The sequence below is a fragment of the Ictidomys tridecemlineatus genome, chromosome 3, assembly GCF_052094955.1.
Source record: "Ictidomys tridecemlineatus isolate mIctTri1 chromosome 3, mIctTri1.hap1, whole genome shotgun sequence".
In the NCBI taxonomy this organism is placed as follows: domain Eukaryota; kingdom Metazoa; phylum Chordata; class Mammalia; order Rodentia; family Sciuridae; genus Ictidomys; species Ictidomys tridecemlineatus.
The window spans coordinates 31721246-31744115 of NC_135479.1; the positions used below are offsets into that span (position 1 = coordinate 31721246).

At 51.7% G+C, this 22870-nt stretch overlaps 1 protein-coding gene across 8 annotated transcripts in view; it reads left to right on the forward strand.

The window, feature by feature from the left end:
• The window catches only part of Msi2 (musashi RNA binding protein 2), a 367496-nt gene that overhangs the window by 308805 nt on the left and 35821 nt on the right, over positions 1 to 22870 (forward strand). For 7 of the 8 annotated variants that reach the window (XM_078042286.1, XM_078042288.1, XM_078042291.1 and 4 more), the window contains exons 9-10: positions 3 to 117; positions 9038 to 9112. In XM_078042286.1, the coding sequence (XP_077898412.1) occupies positions 3 to 117; positions 9038 to 9112 (190 nt within the window). Of the gene's footprint in view, positions 1 to 2; positions 118 to 9037; positions 9113 to 12822; positions 14142 to 22870 lie in introns of those variants that run through there. The other variant, XM_078042294.1, reaches the window with a different exon arrangement.

Below are 22870 nucleotides of genomic sequence, written 5' to 3' on the forward strand. Positions count from 1 at the left end.
AGGTAGAATGTAAGAAAGCTCAGCCGAAAGAAGTCATGTTCCCACCTGGGACAAGAGGCCGGGCCCGGGGGCTGCCTTACACCATGGATGCGTTCATGCTTGGCATGGGGATGCTGGGTGAGTCTAGACAAGTGACTGGGGGGTCACAGTGGACCGGGAGGGCTGTGGAGACCTGTTGGCTCACCTGGGTCCCCTATCTGTTGGGCAGACTGTCTGAGCCTCAGTTTACCTGTTTAAGCCTGTTTTCTTATATATAAATGGGGATAATCACTCCCCTTCAGGACAATCATGATGATCCATGAGCCCACCTGTCAGTCATCCTGCCCCAGCCGGCTCATAGGGTACTTGATACTGTTTCCTCTTTTTTCCACCCTTTCCTCAAAAGGAGAACAGGTCTCTCCCTTTGGGAGTTCTTCAGACCTCTGGGCTCCTGGTGGGCTTAGCTTGGGTGGGTTCAGGCTACATTTTCTAAAACTTAGGAGAGGAGGTGGTGAGGGTAGGCGATAATCCTGTCTATTTAAATGATTAACATTTTCCTCTTGGGATATCAAAATTTGCATTTAAATGGATGTTTTAAATAGCCTGTTTTACTCTTTATTTGCAAAAAAAAAAAAAATGATGAAAGACAAAGTGTGTTTGTTCTGACTAAAAATGATCTCTCCTGGCTTTTAGAGAAATTGAGTTGCATATTATGCCCCTTTCCTTAAAGGTATCTCTGTCCGTCCTGCGTAGATAATTGAAAATCTCACCGCTTAAATGGCATGAAAGATGGAAAAAGCTGGGGCATGCGTAATGGTGTGGGTCGCAACAATAATTAGAAATTTCAAGGCGAGAGAACGGTATTTTTGTGCAAGTTATTGTGTGTCGGGAAAATACTAATTAAATGGGATAAATGGTAGTTAATGGTAAAATTCCATTCAGGCACATGAGCGGTCTAGTTTTAATGGGTTTTCCTTTGGTTTGGCTTAGAGTCCCTCTTCTATATTGTTTGATCGGCTCTTTATGTATTTTCAGATTTGTTGCTGTTTAAATCATTCTTGTCTTAGTTTTAAGTTTATAAAACTTTTCTTGATCTTATAAAGAATCATATCTCCTTGTCTGAGAAAATAACAAGGGCAGGCATAGCTATTTTGATGAACTTGAAAAAATGGAGAGGGATGCCATCGAGAATATTAAAAGTGGCCACGAGGCTACTTTTTCTGAAATTGATTTTTTTAAGATTTAACGGACTTTCCAAGAAAAAAAAAGTCTATTATAATTCTCTAAAAAAATTGGGCAGATGATTCTGAAAACTTATTTTGGAAGAAGAAATAGGTGAGAATAAATACAGAGAAATGAGAGTTTGGTTAAACTGGTGCTTAACCAAATACCAGAACATAGCACAAAGCTGCAATAATTAAAGATGTGGTACACAAGACTGTATTCAACTTAGGATGACTTGACTTAGGAATTTTCTACTTTGCAATGGTGAGGAAGCAGTATAGATCCTTGGAAACTATGCTTTAGATTTTGAACTTTGCCCTTTTGCTGAGCTTGGCATCTGTCAAGGTGATGGGGGCAGTAGTGAGTGACAGCTCTGGCCAGCCTCGCTGTCTGTCAGGCTAGGAAACAGTGGAGACTCCGCATACTGTGTTGTTAAGCCCGGGTGTTCAGTGGGTTAGGTGTATTCAACACATGTTCAACTTACAATGTCAGGATGTAACCCCATCGTAAGTCGAGGAATGTATGGAAATATGAAAACTTGTTGATTGAAAAAGTTAAAAAGCCTAAAATAAATAGTTTCTATGTGAGAATAATTGTTATTTTTTAAAATCAGTGAGAACCATTTCCCGGTTGCAATATGAAAATTGCTTAGCTCTTGCTTTAAAAAATAATTTTTATTTGGTCTTCATCTGATGTCATATGTCAGAAACACTCCACATGAGGTACTGATTTTCAACACTGAAATCAGACTTTAAGAGAAAAAGAGCTGATGGCATTACCATCTGCTGACTTTGGGAGTCTTGAATTTGAAATGAGCATAAAGGCCTTAGGGCGTGCATAGGGGATTTTCTGGGGTCCAGATCTTCAGACAGTGCTCCACCTAAGTGGGACTTGACCGTCTTAGCATGCTGGAAAAGAAGGCACTGCTTTTTCTTCAGGGAGAAGCAAAGGTGTCAAGCAGAGTCAGCTCCATTCATATAACTGATAAAAAGCAAAAGCCCAGCCACATCCAGCATCCCCAACTCTGAGCCACCTCTCCACCGACACCCTGGCCTGAGTCCCCACATGGACGAACACCAGGGCTTTATCATGGGAGCCTAGGTAGAGCAGGAGGCATTCACCAGCAGGTTGTCTGTACTCCCCGACTGCAGGCCCCATCCTGGGTTGGGGTGGGGTGCTGGGGTTGAACCCAGGGCCTGTGCATGGTAGGCATTTGTTCTGCTTCTGAGCTGTGTCTCCAGCCCTCACCCGGATAATAATTTGCCCAGGGCTCCCTAATACTTATTAATAACAGCTCTCAATTTGAGTACATACTACTACAACTTGGTGATTAGAGGACACACATTTTTGCCTCCATATTTTAAACACTTCTGTGGACCCATTTGCAGTCCATGTGATAAGAGAGCATCATGCAGTTTAATTACCAGCACCTTCTTTTCTTTCTGAATGATACGTGAAGATGTGTCATATTAGTCATGGCATCTAGGATTTGATAAAGTCCAGTAGTCCATGGTTAAAAAACTTATGTGACTTGTGTTGTGGCAGTTGCAGCCTCTTCCTCCAGCCCCAGCCTCCACCCAAGGAATTTGCCAGAAGATGGCTACTCAGGGATGATCCAGAGATCCACATACTAGACTCCAGGCAGCACCAGCCCCGAGCCTCTTGAATTCCCAGCCACTATATGAGGTGTCCAGATGCCTGCAGAGCAGGGTCTCCCAAGAGTTCCCAAAATGTGACCGAGGCCAGGAACCAGCTCAGCCTGAAATACAGGAAGAGTCACCTGGTGAATGCACTCGGGGTCTGGCTGGCCCGTCACATCCCCAGGCAGCCCAGCACCTCCCACCCAGCCTCCTCCAGCACTCTCCCTGCAGCCTCCCTGGCTGCTCTCAATGAGCACAGTGGTTCAGCTCTGCACTGAGCCTCTCGGCTTGCTAGGCTGTGATGCTGCCACCATTGTGCTGCAACCAAAGCCTTTAAGTCCCTCATCAAAGATGGCTTCCCTTGGCTTCTTCCCTCTGTAGTGGCAGTGTGACTTCAGCAGAGTCTAATCCTTGGGTAGGATGCCTGACGTCCATGGATCACACCAGTCACCACCTCCATGGTGCACTGTTCGCATTGTTACTCCTGGAACCGGTGCTGTCACCACCCTCAACAATGTGGCTGATGAACTTGGCTCCTGCAGAAAAACATGCTTTTTAAAATTCATCAATGAATGGAAGGAGATGAGGTATCAGGGCCTTAACCTCCTTGGGAGGGATTGTTTATTTTTTTGTTTATTTATTTTTTGGCAGTACTAGGGATCGAATCCAGGGTCGCATTACCACAGAGCTACATCCCCAGCCGTTTTTCTTTCTTTCTTTCTTTTTTTTTTTAATTTTGAGATAGGGTCTCACTGAGATACCCAGGCTGGCCTTAAACTTGTGATCTTAAGTCAAACTATGAACCATTAAAATTTATTCCTTCAGCAAGTTATTTCCTGAGTCCCTATTAAGGGCCAGGACACCACTCTACACACTTAGGGTACAAGCAGGGAACAGAGCCTCTGATCCCAGGACGCTGACGTCCTGGTGAGAAATCTGAGACCACCAGTAGACTGATCTATAAATGACCTGGATACTGTTGAACTAATTTACAAATATCCCTCACAAGATTTCTTCATGAAAGGGGGACCGATGAGGTGTAGTTGTCCAGTTATTCATTTGCGATCTCTCTTGATATGGCTGCAAATATCCTCTGGGAAAACCTCCACCGGTTTGAGTTTCAGCTTTCACAGCTTTTGATAGAATTGTGGAATAATCAGCCCAATGGGAATTTCTTACAAAGAATGTAGGCGAGAAGAGAAGACAAGGGTCATCCTAGGCCCTGTCCCCTGCCTTGGAGCCAGACAAAACCAAAAGCCACTGTGCCCCTTAGAGAAGGTGTTTCTGCAGCCCCTGAGACTGTCCCACTGCCTTGCAGCCACAGCGGCATCCACAGTTACCTGGGAGTCTCCACTTTTTCTTAATGAAAGTGGACTTAATAAAAGCAAACACTTGATTGTTGATATATCTGATTCCTCTTGGCCTTCTCTGCCCTCCGCCCCATAATCCCACTGCTTTTAACTCTCCTGGCCTCGTTGGGCACATGCTATTTATTTAACGTGTTGGTAGAGAAATAGCGCATTGCTGAGGCGTGCAGAGCAGCTTCATGCTGGCAGGCCCAGGCGTGGAGAGATACTGTTGATGGGCTAACCCTTTAGCCAAAAGCATTCTTAGGCACTCTTATACCAGGAAGCACCCATGAAATCCCAGCCCAGTGTTCCCCAGCATTAAGCTCCATCTGAAGTCAAAGCAAAATGTAAATAAATCATCCTTGATTGAGTAGGGCTGAGGAGCCACGATCTGCTGGCATTCGCTAACACATCAGGAGACCAGCAGGAACTTAGTCACACCTCGAGACTTGTTTATAATTTCAGGTAGGATTTGTCTTTCCTAAAATTATCTGTTTGGGCCATTCCCAAGTAGGTCTCTGTTTGTTCAGCTGTTTTCTGGTGGACAGAGGAAGTTAGTTCAGAATCGTGCCGCTCGTCCCTCTAGAGCAGTGCGGTCTAATCCAGCTGTGATGGTGGGAACCTCCTGTATCTGCACAAGCCAACGCGGTGGCCACTAGTCTGATGTGCATCCTCGCTGTTGCACTTCAGATGTGACTTATGCAATGAAGGAACTGATGTTTTCATTAGATAAGAGTTTTAATTAAATTTAAATTGCATAGCACAGGTCTGGAGGAGCCCCTGCCACTCAGGATGATTCCAAGGGCCAAGCATCTTTAGAGACTTTGGCTTTTATGTCCTTGCCTAGGAAGAACTCTGGGCACTTGATGTTTTGTCTGCCTGCAGACCTCATGGAGTTGATGTGATGCTCCAGGCAATGTACCAGACGTCATACGGCAGATGTCACACTGTGGCAGTTCCCCGGATAAACAGCCCTAGTCTCTGGTCTCTTTCAAGTCAGTGGCTTGACAGGAACAGTTTTCCATGACTGAGTGGCTGAGTAGCAGAGCCAAGAACAGGATGAGTCATAGAATCATCTAGAATACAAGCATTTCTTCTTCAAGATTTGGAGCAAAGATCTAGAGCCACAATCTTGAAAACCTTTCCTGCATTCCCAAAATGAGTCCTAAAAGGAGCCCCTGGGCACAGCCAAGTTCTGTTGTTGATTGCTGATTTTGCTGCCACAATGGAAAGCCGATCTGCAAGAAAGGTGGTCATCCAGGCAGAAGGCTTGATTTTTTTACTTTAGTGACAAGAGATAATTACTGTGGGATTGATCAGGCGGCCAGAGTACTGGAGCAAATAAATTGTGCAGTGGCCAGTGCGGGAGGGGCCCGGCTGCTAATGGAAGTGGCGGCTGGGTCATCCCGCTGTAATGGGGCTTGATGGAGCGTCCATGGGTCTGCAGTAATGTGCTATTGATATGCAGCCAGCCAATTTCCCCCGTGTGGCTGGGGCTGTGAGCCGTTGGAGCAGAGCTGGGCTGCACAGCAGTAAATGAAGAGGAAAATTGAAGTAATGTTGTATTATAAATTTATAATTTCATCTGCCTGACCTCGAGGGTGTTCAGGGATGGGGGCGTGGAGATGAGATCCCCCACTCTGGCAGGTGCCAAATTCTCATCTTCCTCCTTCAGGAGACGATGATAGGGACCTGTCTGGAAAGAGTGGGGTGAGGCCCAAAGTTGGGGTGAACTTGACCACACTTTTCTTTTTTCCTGTTGGAGACTTTCGGGTATGCCAGGAAGAAAGCATGTTTTAATCAAGTCGTGCGAGTGGCCTGAGTACAGGGAGGCACTGGCCCTTCTACCGTCCTCTCCCACACCAAGGGAAGGTGACACATGGGCTTATGCTTTTGCTGTCAGATTAACACTAAAATATTTAAGACCCCCAGCTCTGAAGTTAGAAGCAAAGGAACCATTTTTCATTAGGAAAGCCCTTAGGCAGCAGTGATTTGGCTGTTTGCATATAATCCGTTTATCAATATTGTTGAAATAATGGTATAAGAAATCTAGTGCTGAAAGATCTGATTTGATAGCAGGTGATTAATTTGGAAGAGAATTGAATTGCCCAGCCATGAAATAAATAACCAAGGAAGGAGTCATTTTGCGTGCATCTATTTAAGGCATCTAGCTCTGGCTACTGTCCCTTTGCTTCTCTTACTGCTCCTTCAGGACCTGAGCTCAGGGTCCCCCTGGGCTCCTCCCTTCAGAGAACAGTCAGTGCAAAGCTTCTGGGCCATTCCATCTCATCTGTGCATGAAACACCATGCACTGGGAAATAGCGGCCCAGGGGCAGAACAGGTAGCCAGGTCCCATTGGAAGACAGTTCACTGAGCCCATGGGTTTGATGTGACTCCAGATTTGGAGAGACTGAAGCAAGGCAAAGACACCATAATTGGTCTCAGTTGAGAATTTGCGTATCAGTGCTGCAGGGGACCTGCAAGACTTTTCTACAGGTGGCAAAACTCAGGCTCCAAAAGAAAAGGGAAGACCCATCTTTGTGTCAGGCTGGAACAAAAAAATTCTCTAGCTGGGGCAACTTGAGCAGCTTTTAAACAATAAACATTTATGACTGTTCTTGGAGGCTGGAAAATCCACGGTCAGGGCACTGGTAGATTCCATGTCCATCAAGGGCCCATTCTTCATAGACAACACTTATTGCTGGGTCCTACTTATTGGAAGGGGTGAGGGTCTCTGGGGCCCAAAAGGGCCTCAGTCCCATTTATGATGCTCTACTCTGTGACCTAACCATCTCCCTGAAACCCCAGATCCTAATACTGTCATGTTAAGGGTTAGAATTTCAACATAGGAATTTGGGGGGACACGAGCATTCAGATCGTAGTAATCCCCAAGAGCATGGTCAGGCCAGAGGCAGGAATGAATCTGTCCTCTGACTTCTAGACCTGCAAGATCCTGTTCTGGGTTGGACAACAGGTCCACTGGTCACAGGCAGAAGCCACAACACCAGCATCCACAGGGAGGAGAGGGACAGTGGGTCCTGTCGCAGGATCTCTGAGGCACAAAAACACTGAATGGGCAGCAGGAAGACCAGTCAAGTCTTTGACTCATGATGGCAGAGTGAAGAAAGGTGGAATTTGGTAACCTTTATAAGGTCAGAAAGTGTTTGGTGTGATATGTAAGATTCACCGAGGAGGAAGGTGACAAGGGCTTGCATTGAGGGGTGTTATTTAAGGTCACACTGAGAGAACCTGGAGTCTGTTCTAAATCCACCCATCAAAGTGACTTCTCACCAGTGTTTTGGTGGCAGACAACAAGCAGCGAACTATAAGCAACAAAGGAGATTCTTGGAAGGTGCATGGGCAGTGCTCCCAGATTGACAGGAAGGTGGAACAGGACTCAGGAGACAGGCAGGAGCTAGAGGAGCTATTGGTCAAAGCTCCAGCCCCAGCCAATGGTTCAGCCCAGGAATAACCTGGTCAGGCAACCACCATTTCCACCTCTGAATGCTGGATCCTGCAGCTGTGCCAGGGTAAATTCTGAGCCACCTGCTTCTTTGCCCACTGCTCAGTAGCAGATCCCAGGAAAGACTTCCACTGGCCCAGGGCCCAGTTCACCAGCTGCCTCCCAGCCACCCAGCTCCAAGCTGGAAGGAGGCATCGGGCCTCTCACCAGGTCAAGAGGGTGGAGGCTCAGGTCCTGGGCAGCCTGAAAACCACCACAGACATCCACCTTGGAGGACAAAGCAAAAGTCTGGCTAGCGGTTATGGGGAGCCATGGTGACATTTTAAGAGCATGAATGACCTAAGTTGATCATACACCCAAGTGGAGGGAAGTAAAGGGAACCTGGTGGGGCAGGGACAGGAAATGGCCCCAGATCTCCTGTGGCCAGTGAAACCATTTTCACTGGTCTCCAGTCCAGGGAGGCTGCACCAACCTTCACTATAGCCAGAGTGAAGAGGCAGGAACATGAGCAGCAAAGTCCTGGTGCTAAGGTGACATCTGGTGAGGGCGTTAAGAACACTGGACAAGGTCCCACCTGCACCAGGACTTACCAGCAGGGGTTTCTCTGCACCCCATGCCCATCCCAGCAGCAGTTTCCCCAAGTTCCCACCCGCGGATAGTCACCTGTAGATCATCTGCTGAGACGAGGGTCTGGAAAAGCTGACCACTGTGAGATGCTCATGAAGACACGTGGCCTGAGGCTTCTGAGTTGGGGCCATACTTTGTGGTACACATGTTGACATGGCCAACCCCCCCTTCTCAAGGCTCTCTCAAAGACACTGATGCCACCGTGGAATGTCCATGCTGGTTAAGTGGGTCTCTGGGCTCCTCCCTCCCCTCCGGCCAGGGCTCATTAAGTCCAGCATTTTCCACAAGCACAGGGTTGATCTCGAAGTTTATTCACTAAACTGTGACCCCTGGGTACCCGTGACCCGTTTGGTGCTGGCCCTGCTGTCCACTACCCTGGGAAGAGGCATTACAAGGACTTTAATCTCCTACTGTCAACAGCTTTTAAAGTAAAGTACATTGAGGGTAAGCTCTCCAAATGTCAGAGCCAGGCGCAGGCCCCATGTTTGGTGCTAATGTATGACATTTACTCTGCAGGTTTGAGAAAGTGCATGGGCTTTGGGAAGCCTGGCTGCCCAAATATGGGTTAATTACCAGCAGGCCGACAGCAGCACCCCCAGCCACAGGAGAGAGGTGGCCCAGGTCCTGGGTAAAGACCTCCCCAGAGACAAATCATTCGGTGAAGGAAAATAACTCAGGCTTTTCTTTAAGACCATCCACCCTGGGCATGTACCCAGCTCGGAGGCAACTAACAGCTCTCTCTTTCTGTGTTCAAGGTTATCCCAACTTTGTGGCAACCTATGGCCGAGGCTACCCCGGATTTGCTCCTAGCTATGGCTATCAGTTCCCAGGTGAGTTACTTGGGTGCCCGGGGTGTTGGAAACTTGGGAGGTGGGCTGCATTGGGGAGGAGGAAGGAGAACCCTAAAAGAGAACACGACACATACGTGCCTCCATTGAAGAGATACCCTATGTGTGTTGACTTCTGAGTTCACTGGAGCCCAGGGTCAAGGCTCATCAGGATTTCTGATGAACCGGAGTGCTTCCTTGGTGCTGGGTATTTGAGAATAACAGCTTTTAAATGCAAAGGAAGAGACCAAGGCAGGAAACCCACTCCCTTGCTCCTTTATCTGAAGCCTGTTCGGGTCTCTTCTCCCTGGGCACTGAACTCCAGGCCCAGGATTTTCTTTCACCCCCACTACCCTGTTGCCTGCTCCCAGTCCCTGCATCCACATGCCTGAGGTCGGACGTCTCCTGCCCTTCCTTCCTTCCTTCCTCCTCTCCTCCTCCAGCTTGACTCTGGCCACTGAGGCTCGGGAGCCTTCTGGAGTATGTTGGTGTTGTTCTGCTGGGGTTAGGGCCTGCTGTGCATCCTGAGTGGGGCTGGGTGGAGTCCCCTTTCCTCTCTCTGGGCATCAAAAGCTGGAGGCAGAGTGCACGGTGATGCCCATTCACACATCTGGGCTGCTGTGGCTTGAGGTAGCTGGCAGGCCTGGGGCCAGCCAGGGTGGGCATGGTCGATGGGGAGGGGATCCGGGAGGATGCTGAAGACGTGATATCTTATGGGGCTTTGTTTTTCCCTACAGAAATGAGCCCACCTTCCCCAGACTCAGGGTCTAGATGAGAGTATATCGGGGTGCCTGAGGGTGTAAGGGAGGAGGTCAGCTGAGGAGTGTAGAGGAGCTCAGCTGGGCTGAGTCCTCTGTGGGCTCTCTGTTGAAGGGAAGGTGCCAACCAGGAACTGGACATCTGGGGGAGTTTCACCCCAGGCTTGTCACCTCTTCTTGACTTGGCCACCTGGGAGCATCAGGCTCCAAGCGCAACAGGGAACAAAGGGAGCAGAGATGTGACCTGGGTGGGCTGCTCTGAGGCTGAGGGGCAGGAGGGCAGAGCGCTGGCTGGGGCGGGGGGTTGCCCTCAGCCCACACTTGTGCGTGGGGAAAGGGGCGGGGGATGGAGGCATTTAGGACACTTAGAGCTACACGCTGTGACCTTCAACCCAGGATGGAAGCCCAGGCACTTGTCCTGGCTGTGACACCGACTGGCCTGGTGTCAGTGGCAGGTCATTCAGCTTCTCTGGGCCTCACTTCTCTTCTCTATGAACAAAGCATTGAGAGGGGTCTTCGGACCTGTGTACCCCTCCAGCTGTGCGGGTCACAGGCCAGGAGAGGGCTAGAGCAGCAGGAGGTCTGGGGTCAGGTGTGTGAGTGGGTTGGCTCCCTGAGGGGTCCCCTGGGGCCAAGGGAGTTTCCCTGTCTGGGAGGGACCCTTAGCAAGAATCCTTGGCCTCCCAGAGGGGGCCTTCCCTATAGCCTCCCTAGAGCAGAGACCTTCTGCGTGACCAGGGGCTCAGGGCCTGCAGCAAAGAGGGGCATGGCCCAGAGGCACCGCCAGGAGAGGAGCCAGGCTCAGGCAGCTTTTCCCCTGCAGGTGGGGACGCTGAGGCACAGGGAGATAGCAAATCCTGTCCAGCGGGGTCCCTGCGAGCCAGAGGCAGGGCCAGGACGTGAAGCCAGGCAGTGCACCCACACTCCACCATCTCTCTCACATCCATTTGCTCACGATGGAAACACCAGCCACTGAAATTGAGATTTAAACTAAACCAAATTCAGTTCCTCAACCACACTGGCCATATTCCAGTTACCCAGTAGCCAAGTGTGGCCAGTGGCTACCCATGGTATGGATTGGAAAACATTTCCATCATCACAGAAAGTTCTGCAGGACAGTACTGTTCCAGATCTTAATAGAAGAATGGTTCCGATGCTGGCGTGCTGTCCACACAAACGTGCCCAGCCTCCCTCAGCTCGGCTCCCTGGGAGTGCCGTCCTGATCTGTGCTCTGGACACAGTCTGCCTCTCTTCACAGTCAGGTTGCCACTGCCCCTTAGTGTGTGCCAAGAGGGCAGAGTCAGGAGAACCTAGTGTGGAATCATTTGGGGAACAACAAAGTGGACCCCGTTCTAAGGCCCCTGGCTCATCGGAGAGGCTACTCTTGGGGACCCTATGAGCCAGCTTCAGAAAACCTGGCAAGAAACTGTCTCCATGACCTCCATCCCTAGTTCTGCTCCAGACAGACAGGCACACAAGAGTGGCCAGACTGAAGGTGGGCGGATGCAGTGGGCCTCCCTGAGCCCAGCCCTTCACCAAAAGCAAAGAAGGCCTTGGAGCTGGGGGTCGAGTGGGTGATGCTCCCAGAGCTCATGCTGTTCCAGCTCCTGAGCTTAGTGCACTGGCTGTGTCTGAATGGGACTGGAGGTGGACATGCAGGTGGACATGACTTTGTGACATGGCCAGCTGCTGCATCACCACCCACACCATCCTGACCTGCTGTGGGGGGCCGTTCCCTCTCAGCTGCTCAGCTTTCCATGTCTCCATCCTTCTCATTCACACCCTTCTCTTAACCTAATAACCAGAAAAGGGCCCCATGACCACAAGCGTGAGCTACCTGCTTTCAGGAAGGGTGAGGGTGTGAGTGGCCTTGACCAGGGAAGTGGTGGCCCAGGGGCCCCCGTGGTTGAACTGAGCCACCACCAGTCTTGGTGGAAAGCCAGGCGGGTTTCCCATTCCCAGCTTCCACCCTACAGGAGCTGCCCCTTGTAGAGCACTGGCTCTGCTGCCAGTCCCAGATGCCTCCCCAAGCAGATCCACGCTAACCACCCAGCTAGGGGCAGCCCACTGAGCTGCTCCAGTCAAGAGCTTGATGGGTGCTTGCTCCCTCTGACCCCTTCCGTAGCAGCTGGGTTAAGAAAACTCTGGAATGTTCTGACCTCCCTCTCACCTCTGGCCTCTGTGGCACAGTGCAAAGCAGGGACCAGAGCTGGAGCAGCCCAGCCTCACCCTATCCGGTGGATTCTGTTGACCTGTCCCCGGACCCCAGGAATCCTGTGACTTTGTGACATTGCCTAGCTGCTGCATCACCACTAAACCATTTTCTCTGTGGTCTTCTCAGTATCCTCACTGTGTGCCCAATTCCAACCTCCAGCCCTGCCTTAATGCTGTGTGTGGACACCACACCCCCAAGCCCCTTCATCTTGGCAGGGCCACTCGAGGCAGCTAGTGAAGAGAAAGGAAAGCAAACCCACCCAGGTCCCCGGGCTGCTGTGGCCTCCACCCTCTGCTGTCACTCACACCAGTGAGCATTTAGGAAGGTGCAGTTAATCCTTTTACAAAGCACCCTCCTTTTTACCTGCATTCACCCGCTCCAAATATCCATCTCCTCTGGTTGGGGGTCCACATTATCACTCTTTGCAACACATCGTCCCAGGCCACACCTGTGCCCAGCTTCGGGACTCTGAGAACAGATAGGTGTTCCCAGAGGGCCAGTGCTAGATGCCTTTAGTTGAGTGGGGAGTCGTTCTCTTGTGGCAAGGCTGGGTGTCGACCGGTCACTCGGCAGTGTCTCTTCTTCCCATGCAAGGTGTCCATCCCAGCAGCCTCAGGATCGGTGTGCAGTCCGAATGGTGAGGAGTGTGATTAGTGGTCGCCTGGGCCTCCTCATTTTGCCCATCCGGGCTTCTCATTTCAGTTTAATCTGTTAATTTCTGTTCTTATTTCACTTTGCAGACTATTTGCCGATTTCACAAGACATTATCTTTATCAACTAGCTCTTAAGAGAGGCATAGCAAATTGGGGTTTTGCCACCATTTCTAGAGAGAGGACACAGTCCAGGCCTGGGCCACCCCTGCTGCTGCTAGTGCCCACTGACTGAGACTCTATGTCCCTGCTGCCTGTTGTTCGAATGAATATTCTTTTTCCTGTAATTTAATTCTTAGCAAAGACCTTGTTCCTTCACATTTTTTTTTAACTTCTCCAGTCCCCTCCTGTTTGCCCCTGTTACACATTGTGACCAACCCCACCCCCGGCTCCCCAGAATGTAATGGGGCCAAGGGAACTTCTCACAAACTTCGTAGAGACTCCTCGGGGGATCCAGGAAGAAGGTGTCAAGTGTTTAAAATAATGACAAAACAGGCTTGTTGGGACATTTCATGGGGAGGCCCGGAGGGCTGTGGCTGTGTGACTCAGAGCATCTGTGTTCTCTCTGGTGGGCGTGGCAGTGAGCGCACACACAGACCCCTCTCTGAAAACTGCGAGAAACATAATCCGGAAGAGCAACTGTAACAGCTTGTCTGAGTGTCTTCCTTGTTTGGTGGCCAGTCTCTCAGTGACTGTCACCGTAAGAAGCATCCGTCTTTGAGAAGAGACAGTAGGGTTGCCCTGGTGCTGTGTCGGGCACGCGGGTGCCAGTGCACACTGGGCTAGGCCAAGACGGGGCACTGAGGGTCCACCCTAATCAGGCCACATCTCAGGGCTGGTACCCCTGATGGTCACCCCCAGAAGGATTTTTTCCCATGATCCTGAGCCCCCCCCCCATCTCCCCTTTGATATACACACCCTCTCTCTTGGGCTGAGGGCTTACAGCTCGGCTGGACCCTCAAGAGTCACCCCTTTATGCTCCTAGTTTGTGAGAAATGACCCGTGCGCTTCCATTTGGTGCATCTGATGTGAGCGAATCCATACCTGTGCCTGTCCGTGTCCTTGAGAGCCAGCATGTGCATTTGGCTCATGTCATTAAAGATGCTTGATGTAAAAATTGGTTAGTTTCCTTTTATTTTTTCCCCTGGGCTTTTTCATGAGTTTTTTTTTTTTTTTTTTTTTTTTTTAATCTGTGTGGATCTCCCCCCACCCCACTCCTTATTTTGGTTTGCTATGAATTGCTTTGCTTTGGTGAACTTGTCCTCATGTGCTGGCCTCACAATGGCCTCACAGCCATTGTGAATTTTCTTCCATCTCTGTAAGTAGTTCATCTGTGCTGCTCCCTAATGACGTTTTATTCCCCCCCCCTGTAAGCAACTGAGGTAGAAAAATAAATTGTTTACCATGGACATGCTGTGTGCTGCCGTCTCTTAGCCTGACAGTGTCCTGTTCTCGCTCTGGGGGAGGTGAATGCACTCAATAACCAGTACCACCGACAGCCCAGCCCAGTGCATGTCCACTCCCAGCCCTCCCTGCGCCCTGGTTCTCAAGAGCCCAGAGCTCTCCTGCTCAGGGCGATCCGCCCTTGAGCAGAGTGGCTGAGCTTCTGCATGCACCAGCTGCACGGTCCTGCCCCATGCCCCTTCCTCTGCCATCACTTCACTCCCAAATGAAAACGCCACTGGAACATCTGGAGCCCCTCACATCTGTGCGCCAGGTGTGTGTGCGCGCACTAATGCACATGCTTGTGCACGGGGGCCCACATATGGGGGTGCAGGTCGCTTGCTTTCCTAAGTGCCCAGAGCGGTGCAGGCTGGAGGAGACACCTGTGGTGACAGTGTGGAATGTTGCTGGACATGAAGGTCGAAAGCTCATTTCCAGGTTGCACTTGGCCATTTAGGAGCCAGATGACTTTGAGCAAGTTGCATAACTTTTTAAGGCCTGAAATAAAGAAAGTGCCTGGTGAGTTAGGTTGTTAAAATTAAGGGATTGTGTGTATGTATAAGAGAGAGGAGAAGAGAATGTCCTTTTCTCCCTGATGATGCTCCCTGGGCCTGCTCAGCAGTGAAGGGCGTGGTCCAGGATCCCCAGTTAAAGCCAGAGAGTGGCTGGGACTTCTGCACACCCTATACCCTGGCATTCCTCACCCCGCCCTCCCCTTTCACTATCAAGCACTAGATTAGGAACCTGGTATCTGGCCCACTCCTTCAAAATGCTCACGGTGCAACTAAGGGAGAGAGGACCAAGCATCATGGGGCAGGTGCTCCGCTAGAGAAAGAAAAGTTCTTTGTGATATTCAGGAGACAAAGGCTATCTACTTATCCAGTGGCCCCCTAGAGATGGTGATGTAAGAAGTGGGTCTTGAAAATTTGTCTTGAATTGGCTGGTAAAGAAGGGAAAGAGGTATATCCCAGGCAGAGAAATGTCATGCCTGGACATCAAATCAGATAGTTTTAGGAAGGAAGCAAGGAAAAGACAAAAGTAAAAAGTAATAATTATGGCTTAAACAAAATAAGAATTTGTTTCTCTTTCCTGTGCAAAAGGAGTCAGGATGTGGCTGCACAGTATTGAGGTCCTCGTTCTTTTTGTTTCTTGTCATTCTACCCTCTTCAGCCTAAGACTCTACCTCCTGATCTAAGGAGGCTGCTCAAGCTCCAGCCAATCACATACTCTTCCCTTAGGAGTGTCCCTCTTTCCTTTAATAATACATTTTAAAGCTCATGCCTGACATTCTACTTAGATCCCTCTGCTCAGAGCTGAGTCATGTGGCCAGTTTTAGCTGCAAGAAAGTGTCCAAAATGTCTCCATTCCAGGTAACAGTATACCTCACTAAAAACAGAAAATTCTGATACTGAGGAAGAAGAGTGGAACAGGACCTAGGGGACAGTCTCTGCTACAGTGTGTCCCAAGAGAGGACGCACTGCAGGTTGAGGGATCGTGAGCATGCTGGGTACTGGGAGCTACTGGAGAGTCTTGGAGGAGGCAGGGTGTAAAGTAGGAGTGAGCTGGGTCTCCTGTCGGGCTCAGGAAGTCAGAGCGGGTCCCTGAGGTGAAGCAGGAGGAGCACCTGGAGAGGGGGGATCTTGTCAGACCTCCAAACTGAGCCGGAGGATGTGGAGAGGCAGGGGCAGTGAAGAAGCTTCTGGGGGGGCACAGAATGTCCCTCTGTCCGCGCCCCTGTCTCCTCTCCGCTCCATCCCACCCTCTCTTGGCCCCATTCCTGTCCCTGCCTTAGGCTGGCTAGTGGCCCTTTGGGATTTCCCACCTCTGCTGGGGACAGCAGGGTTAATGTAGCCCCGACTGCCCAGAAGTCTCAACAGCTGGCTGTGTGGCCTCAGCGACAGAGCACTCGGGGCAGCCTGGAGAGCTGGGCCAGCATCTTCTGGCCCAGGGCCTCCCCCTAAGACACTGTGCCCGCAGCAGGGGCCATGCAGTCCCAGGTAGGGAGACCCTTCTCCAGCCAGCTTGGCCTGGGCTCTGGTTCTGGAAATGCCCGCACATACCCCTGCCACTTCGGCGATGGAAGGCAGGCCTGGTGTCAGGTGCAGCCGTGGGCTGATGGGGTCTGGCTTCCCGATGGCTTCCCAGAGCACTAGCTGCCGACTGTGCAGGCGAGTCCTGGCTCAGCAGAGGAGGGCGGGGGTGAGCAAGCCAGGTAGCCACTGCCTCAGGACTCGGGGCCCCGGCTGCGTCTATTTTGTCTTCCTCATTCCCATCTAGTGGCCGTTCCTTGTGTTGGCCGACTTTCAGTAACTCCAAGAAAAAGACAGCCACCCAGTGTTTCCATGGAGAAGCGTGGTCTGAGGGGAGGTGCCATTGCTCCAGGACATCCCGTCCCTCTGCAGGGGTGGGGCCCCTCTAGCCCATCATCAGGACAGGCTGCTGCCTGGGACACTTGGGTTGAGTGATCTGGTCTTTGAGCAAAGACCAAGGCTTCGTGGCCCGGGGTGTCCCAAGGGTCCCTGCTTGAATGTGGGAAGCCACGCAAAGAACATCAGTGGTCAGGATGGCTCAGGAGCCTTGGCCACGGCAGCAGGCCAGATGCTGGATCAGCTCTTCTGAGCCCTGTCGGTGCTGCCCAGGTGACAGAAGTGCTAATGCCTGCCACGCCAGAGACCTGGGATTCTACCAGGATGTGGTCATCTGGTTCACTGTGGGGGGGGGGGAGTGACTCTGGGGCCCTTCCTTCCCCCTCTTCCTCCAGCCTCCTAGAGTGGCAGAGATCCCTGCGATCTGCCCCTGCTCAGGAGAGGTGACACCTCTCCTGGCCTCCTGTGTTCTTTCTTGGCCCTCCTGCCTCTACAGACATGCTCCGTGACTCTCTTCCCACTTCAGTTTGTAAGGAGCTCTTTCCTCAGCCACCATCCCAGAAGTGTCCTCGGTGGGAATTCTGTTGGACCCCTAATGTGGTGGACCCTCAGGCTCTGCCCGACTCCCTCTCTGCTCAGTGAGCAGTGGCTGGCTGGGTTCTCACCACCTGGGGAACAACCTTGAAATTTCAGGCTGGCTTTGCAGGTATTCTGTTGTAACGGAGACTCAGGCCTGTGAGTACCCCCTAGATGTTACGGCACTGTAAACAGAAGTGCTCCCCTGTCGGAGGGCCTCCCTCGCCCCACACATCTGTCGAATCCCCGCCCTCTAATCTGTGCACCCCTTCCACCCGGTTTTAAATCCCAAGCCAGTGTCCCCTCCCAGCTCCCTCCTGCACCACCTGGCCCTGTGTGTGCTGGGGACTTATCCTCTCATTTGAATATTAAAGGCGAGCTCAGTTAAAGGCGAGCTCAGTTAAGGAGGCCCGTCTGCTGCTGGAGAAGAAGATGGAGAAGTAAAATTCAGCAGCACACCCCAAATCCAGCCAGGCCTGGCAGGAGGCTTGCTGAGGAGGTGGGGGCTCTGTGGATGTGCCCCATCGCCGTGTTCCTCCCTCGGCGTGGAAAATCAGGAGTTGACTCTATTCCCAGATGAAAGCAGAGCACAGTGCCTAATAGGCACTTAATAACTGTTTGCAGAAATGAATTGGAGCCATCGGAATCGACAGGAATTGCAGGTTTCACTTGCGATCAGCTTTCTGTGCCTCTTGAAGCTCTTCTGCAATAAGTGAGGGGATGTGACTAAGTGAGCGCTCGGCTCCCTGTGGCAAAGCCTAGAGCTCAGCGTTCTCTGGGGGGAAGCTGGGAAACAGACTTCTTGCCCTCGCTGTTAGCTGGCTGGAGAGTAAGGTCACCTCTGGGCCTCAGTCTCCCCATCTGTCTAACAGGGCTGTTGATCCTTGCCTTGCACCAGGAGTAGAGAGACGGAGGAGGCCGTGGGTGAGACCCAGGACTGGCCAGATCCCATCTCCCCCACAGTCTGCAGCTCCCCATACCTTCTTAGGTGTCTGCACGACCAGCCTCAGAGTCCCCATTAAATCTGCCAGCAGGAACTTAATCACCTTTCTTCAAGCCTTCAGTTTTCATTCCCATCAGCAAAAGCAAGTGAAAGCCTGCAGCTTAAAAACAAAACAACGAAACCCATCAATTACTCAGAGTATGAAATTCTGGGCAGATAGCGGTGCCTGGCTTGAGGCAGGGGATAGCTCCTGCCTTCAGAATCGTTAAGGCTGAGCAGGAGGCTTTTAAAGGCTCCTTGCTGCCCAGGACGAAGAGTCCTGCTCAGACACTTTTCCACCAAGTCCCCTGCCCCTGAGACCCTAGCTGCCTGAGTCATCCCCTCTGCTCTCTGTCCCTATAGTCAGAGCAAGAGTCACAGTGCAGACAATCAGCAGCACTTGTCTCAAGCAGGGCCTTCCAGGAGGGTTCAGGGACGCTGAGCGAGGGAGCAAGGAGTCAGAGCCTGAGGCGCATTCCATGAGTAGCCTGGTGTCCCCTTAGTTTGACCAGCACGATGGCAGCAGTGCACAAGCAGTGAGTGCCGAGAGGGTGCCCCTGGCCGTGCCAGGACAGCTTTCAGTGGGCCGCCAAGTCTCAGTCCATCCAGGCTGCTGTGACAGAGTTCCATACAGCTGTGGCTTATAAACAACAGAAATATGTCCCTCGCAGTTTTGGGGTCTGGGAAGTCTACAACACAGTCAGGGCACCAGCAGAGTCAGTGTCCGCTGACAGCCACTTCCTGGTCCACAGCTGGCCATTTTCTCTTGGTGGAAGCCATTAGTGAACTCTCTTGGGGGTCTCTTTTCTAAAGATGCTCATCTTGATCCTGAGGGGCCTCCAAAGTGTAAGTTCAGCAGGCAGAAGGTGAGGGAAGGACATTCCAGGTCTCCCTAGACCTGCAGATGCAAAGTCATGAAGGTACTGCATGTCCTCCCTCCCTCACGTTCCTACTTCTCTTGATCCTATGGCCCTCACCTGGGCAGATGCTGTCCTTGTACCTGGGCCGAGACAGCAAGACAACAGACTGGCATTGGGAAGCCAAATAAGACCCGAGCCTCCTGGAGACACTTGGCAAGGCAGGGACGCTGACCTCACCCTTGCCATAGGAGGGTGTTCCCTAACTGGACTTTATCAATGCTGATGACAGGCCCTGGCTCTGGGTGCCAGCTGGCCGGAGCTGCCTTCTTTGAGGTGGGAAGCCTTGCCCAGACCTGCTCAATCCTGGAGGGAGAGATGAATGCAGCCTGTGCTTCTCCCGTGGAGAGAGAAGGTGTTTGGCTGGCCCAGGGGCACCCTGGTTTTGCAGGGAAGGTCTGAGTCAGCCCTGCAGCTCTCTTGGTGATACCTGCTCAGGCCTCTCCAGGCTTCTGACCTCAAAGACCAGCTCAGACAGGCTACAGTTCAATAAGACTAGGAACAGGAGAAAGCACCTTCTCCCCACCCCCTCACTTCTGTCCAAAGCCTGCCTCCCTCCACCCACCCTTCCCTTATATGTTCAGCACAGGGTTACTCAGCACTCACCACCGCACAGGCCCTGTGCTGGGTGTGGTGATGGTGCTGAATGAAGAGGAATCTCTGCCTTTATAGGCTCATAGGTCACTTGTTAGGCGCAAAGGAGCAAACAGGATTCTACTTGACGGAAGGACCCAGAAAGACTCCTCTAACCCCAGCCTCACTGGAGGATCTGGGGAGGATGTTTGGGAAGACAGCATGTCGAGGCTAGAGAGCGGTGGAGACTGTCAACCCAGCTGACAGGCTGGCCGGGGCTAGCAATCCATATTCACACCTGTGGCCTGTGTCACAGGGCTCTGGCCACCCTAGCCAGGCCCCCCCGAGCCCTTAAGACCCTTGCCTCCTATCCTTACGTGACCCCACCAAGGTTAGTTTGCACTTGAGATAAGACTGCCCTTATCATTCACAAAGCCCAAATGTGCAAATTAATAGGATTTTAGAATTGGAAGCACAGAAGGGATTTCTCCGGGATTCCCAGCTCCGCTGCTGTTACCTTGGGCAATAAGAACAATAATAATAGGAATAAAAATTATTCCACTTGTGCCGAGCGCCTAACGCCCTCATCTCCCTGAATCGTGGAGGCTTTAGGAAGGAGGGAAAAGGCGGCAGAGAGGGGCAATAAGTAACTGGTCTCGGGTCTCACGGGAGGAAGGTGGGAGATGGAATTTTAGCAATGTTGGCCACTGTCTCCCTAACCGGCCTGGACGGGAGCCCTGCATCTGTTGGAGGGTTGGCTAGCTCTGGGAGTAAGGCGGTGCAGGAAACTTCTCTCCATAGGACTCCGTGGTGGCGCTGGTATTATTCTGAGTGTCCTGGTTGCTCTCTCACGTTTAAGGCCAAGTCCTTTATTTCAAGGTGAGGAGATCAAGGCCCAGAGGAGACCCATCTTCCATTCGCCCTTTCAACAAGAGCTGGTCGGTGGGCGGTCATACGACTGCTGGCTCTGAAAATTTTTAAGTTTTTCTGTACTAGTTGCAGGTTTTTAAGTTTTTCTGTACTAGTTCTGTACCACTGCCCTGCCCCCTCTCCCTGTGCCCTCCCCACCACTGGTGCTGACCCCCGACTCCCTGGCCACTCTGAGGTCCCCTGCAGAAGAACCAGTGCTCAGCACATGGGTGGTCTGTCAGCTCCTGAAACATGAGGCTCAGGGACACTGGTGGAGGGTCTCGATCTCCCAGGAGAGGAACCTTGAGCTTGCCAGGGTTCTTGACTCACTCCCCCAGGATGGGGCCAAGATGGACGCCTGGGGTTTTTCTGCCGGCCGTGCTGGGTGCTCAGGACTTGAGCGTCTGCTGTCCTGGTGGCAGAGGTGGGAGCCTGGGCTGGAGTGGGCATGCGGCTGGGGCAGATCCGCGGGCGAGTCTGTGTGGAATGCAGCAGAGAAGCAAGCAGCAGGCACGTGGAATTTGAGGGTGGAAGTGACTTGGTGAGAAATCCTTGGGGCGAGCAAGATTTTGCCTTTGGCGATTTGGCATTTGAAATTGGGAAACCGTGTACCCACCACTTGAGTAGTGTGCTCTAGAGGGGCAGCGGTCACAGCTGAAATCCCTTCACTTTGAAGGTTTCGGTCTCAAAGATAAGGCAGAGGTTTGCACTGTAGGTGCTCCTGAGCCAGCCTAGAGCTAAAGGTGATAGGCAGAGGGCAGAGAGGGCCGGTTTTGGAGTGAGCTCCATGTGGCCAACCTCACCCTTGACATCCTGCTGGAGAGAGAACCACGCTGAGCAGAGTAGGGCCAGGAGCCCTTGCAGCGAGCCGGCACTCCCAGGACCAAGGCTGGTCCTGAGACTGGGCCTCAGGCCTCACTCATCCCCAAGGCCCTGGTGATCAGGCGGAGGATTAATGAGACTGGGTGATGCTAGGTCCTCTCTCAGAGCCAAGGACCAGTCCTCTGCCCTCAACTCTGTAGGTCATAGCCGGAGAGAATTTAAAGGATCTGTGTCTTGGTCATGTGTGACAAGGCCCAGCTCAGTGATGCTTTCAACTGAGTGGAGTGGAATGGGGAGAACTTGGAGCTGGATCAGCCGTGGGAATGCCCCTGCTCCCTCTCGTCCCGCCCCCTCCTATCTTGGAGAAGGGAGTTAGTTGGAATAGCCACCTGAGGGCCAAGTAGCCTCCTGTCCCTGAGGGCCGAGTAGCCTCCTGTCCCTGAGTGCTGAGTTTTCTGGTGGCTGCCAGAAAACTCCATTTTCAAGCAACCCTTGGGATAGCCAAGGACTCCAAGGCACAGGTCTCCCACCTTCCTGGCACACAAGCCACAGCCCCTTTCCCCCAAGGCCCAGCTTATTAGCCAGGAGCCAGTTTGTGGGCAGCCTGGTTCTGGGACCCTGCCCCCATCCCATCCCACAGTTGGAGCCCCTAACCCTAACCCCAGGGCACTTAACCACTGAGCCACATCCCCAGCCTTTTATATTTTTACTTTTTATTCTGAGACAGGGCCTCACTAAGTTGCTGAGGCTGGCCTCAAACTTGCAACCCACCTGCCTCAGCCTCCTGAGTCGCTGGGATTTCAGGTGTGTGCCACTGTGCCCAGCAGCAATCCACACCCTCTCCCTGCCCAGGGGTCTTCACAGCGTAATGCTGTTGGTACCCTCTGTAGAAGCTGGGCTCACTCCTAGAAGGGTGTGTCTGAGTCAGATTCCTATTTCGAATGTGAAGAACTCAGGGCTTGTTTTGTTATCTTTCAAATGGATGTACATCCATTTCCATCAAAGCAAAACATTGCATTGATCAGGTAAATGTGTCCCTTTAGTGATCAATTTTGCCTCTTCTTTAGACCCTCCGTTCCCATGGGAATCCCCGGATCCTCCTACTCCAAAAATGTGTCGCCCCGCTTTCTTCCAGCCTCACCCGGTGACAGCCACCATCCCCCTTTCTTCTGCTCAGAAGTCAGAGCTGTACGTTTCCCGTAAAAGAACTAGCCCTGCACCCCGAGCAGGCCTGCCCAGGAGGAGGGAGCATCCTGGGCCAGCCAGATTGACAGATGGTAGTGTTTCCAAACTCTTGTAGGACATGTTTCCCACATTCTGGGTGACAGTTTCTTCTTTTGGTTGCTTATTTTTTAGTGTTTGGATTCAGTGAAGCAACATTAGATTTAGCCAAGAATGTCTGAACCATCTATAGAAATTGCTGGTGGGAGATGCTGGGCGTGCCAGAGGAAGGGGGCGGAGAGTGTTTTCAGCAAGCACAGCATAAGAAAAATTGTTTGTAATGGACTTTTTAAAAGATTCCCCTCAAAATCACATCCATGGGAGCCATA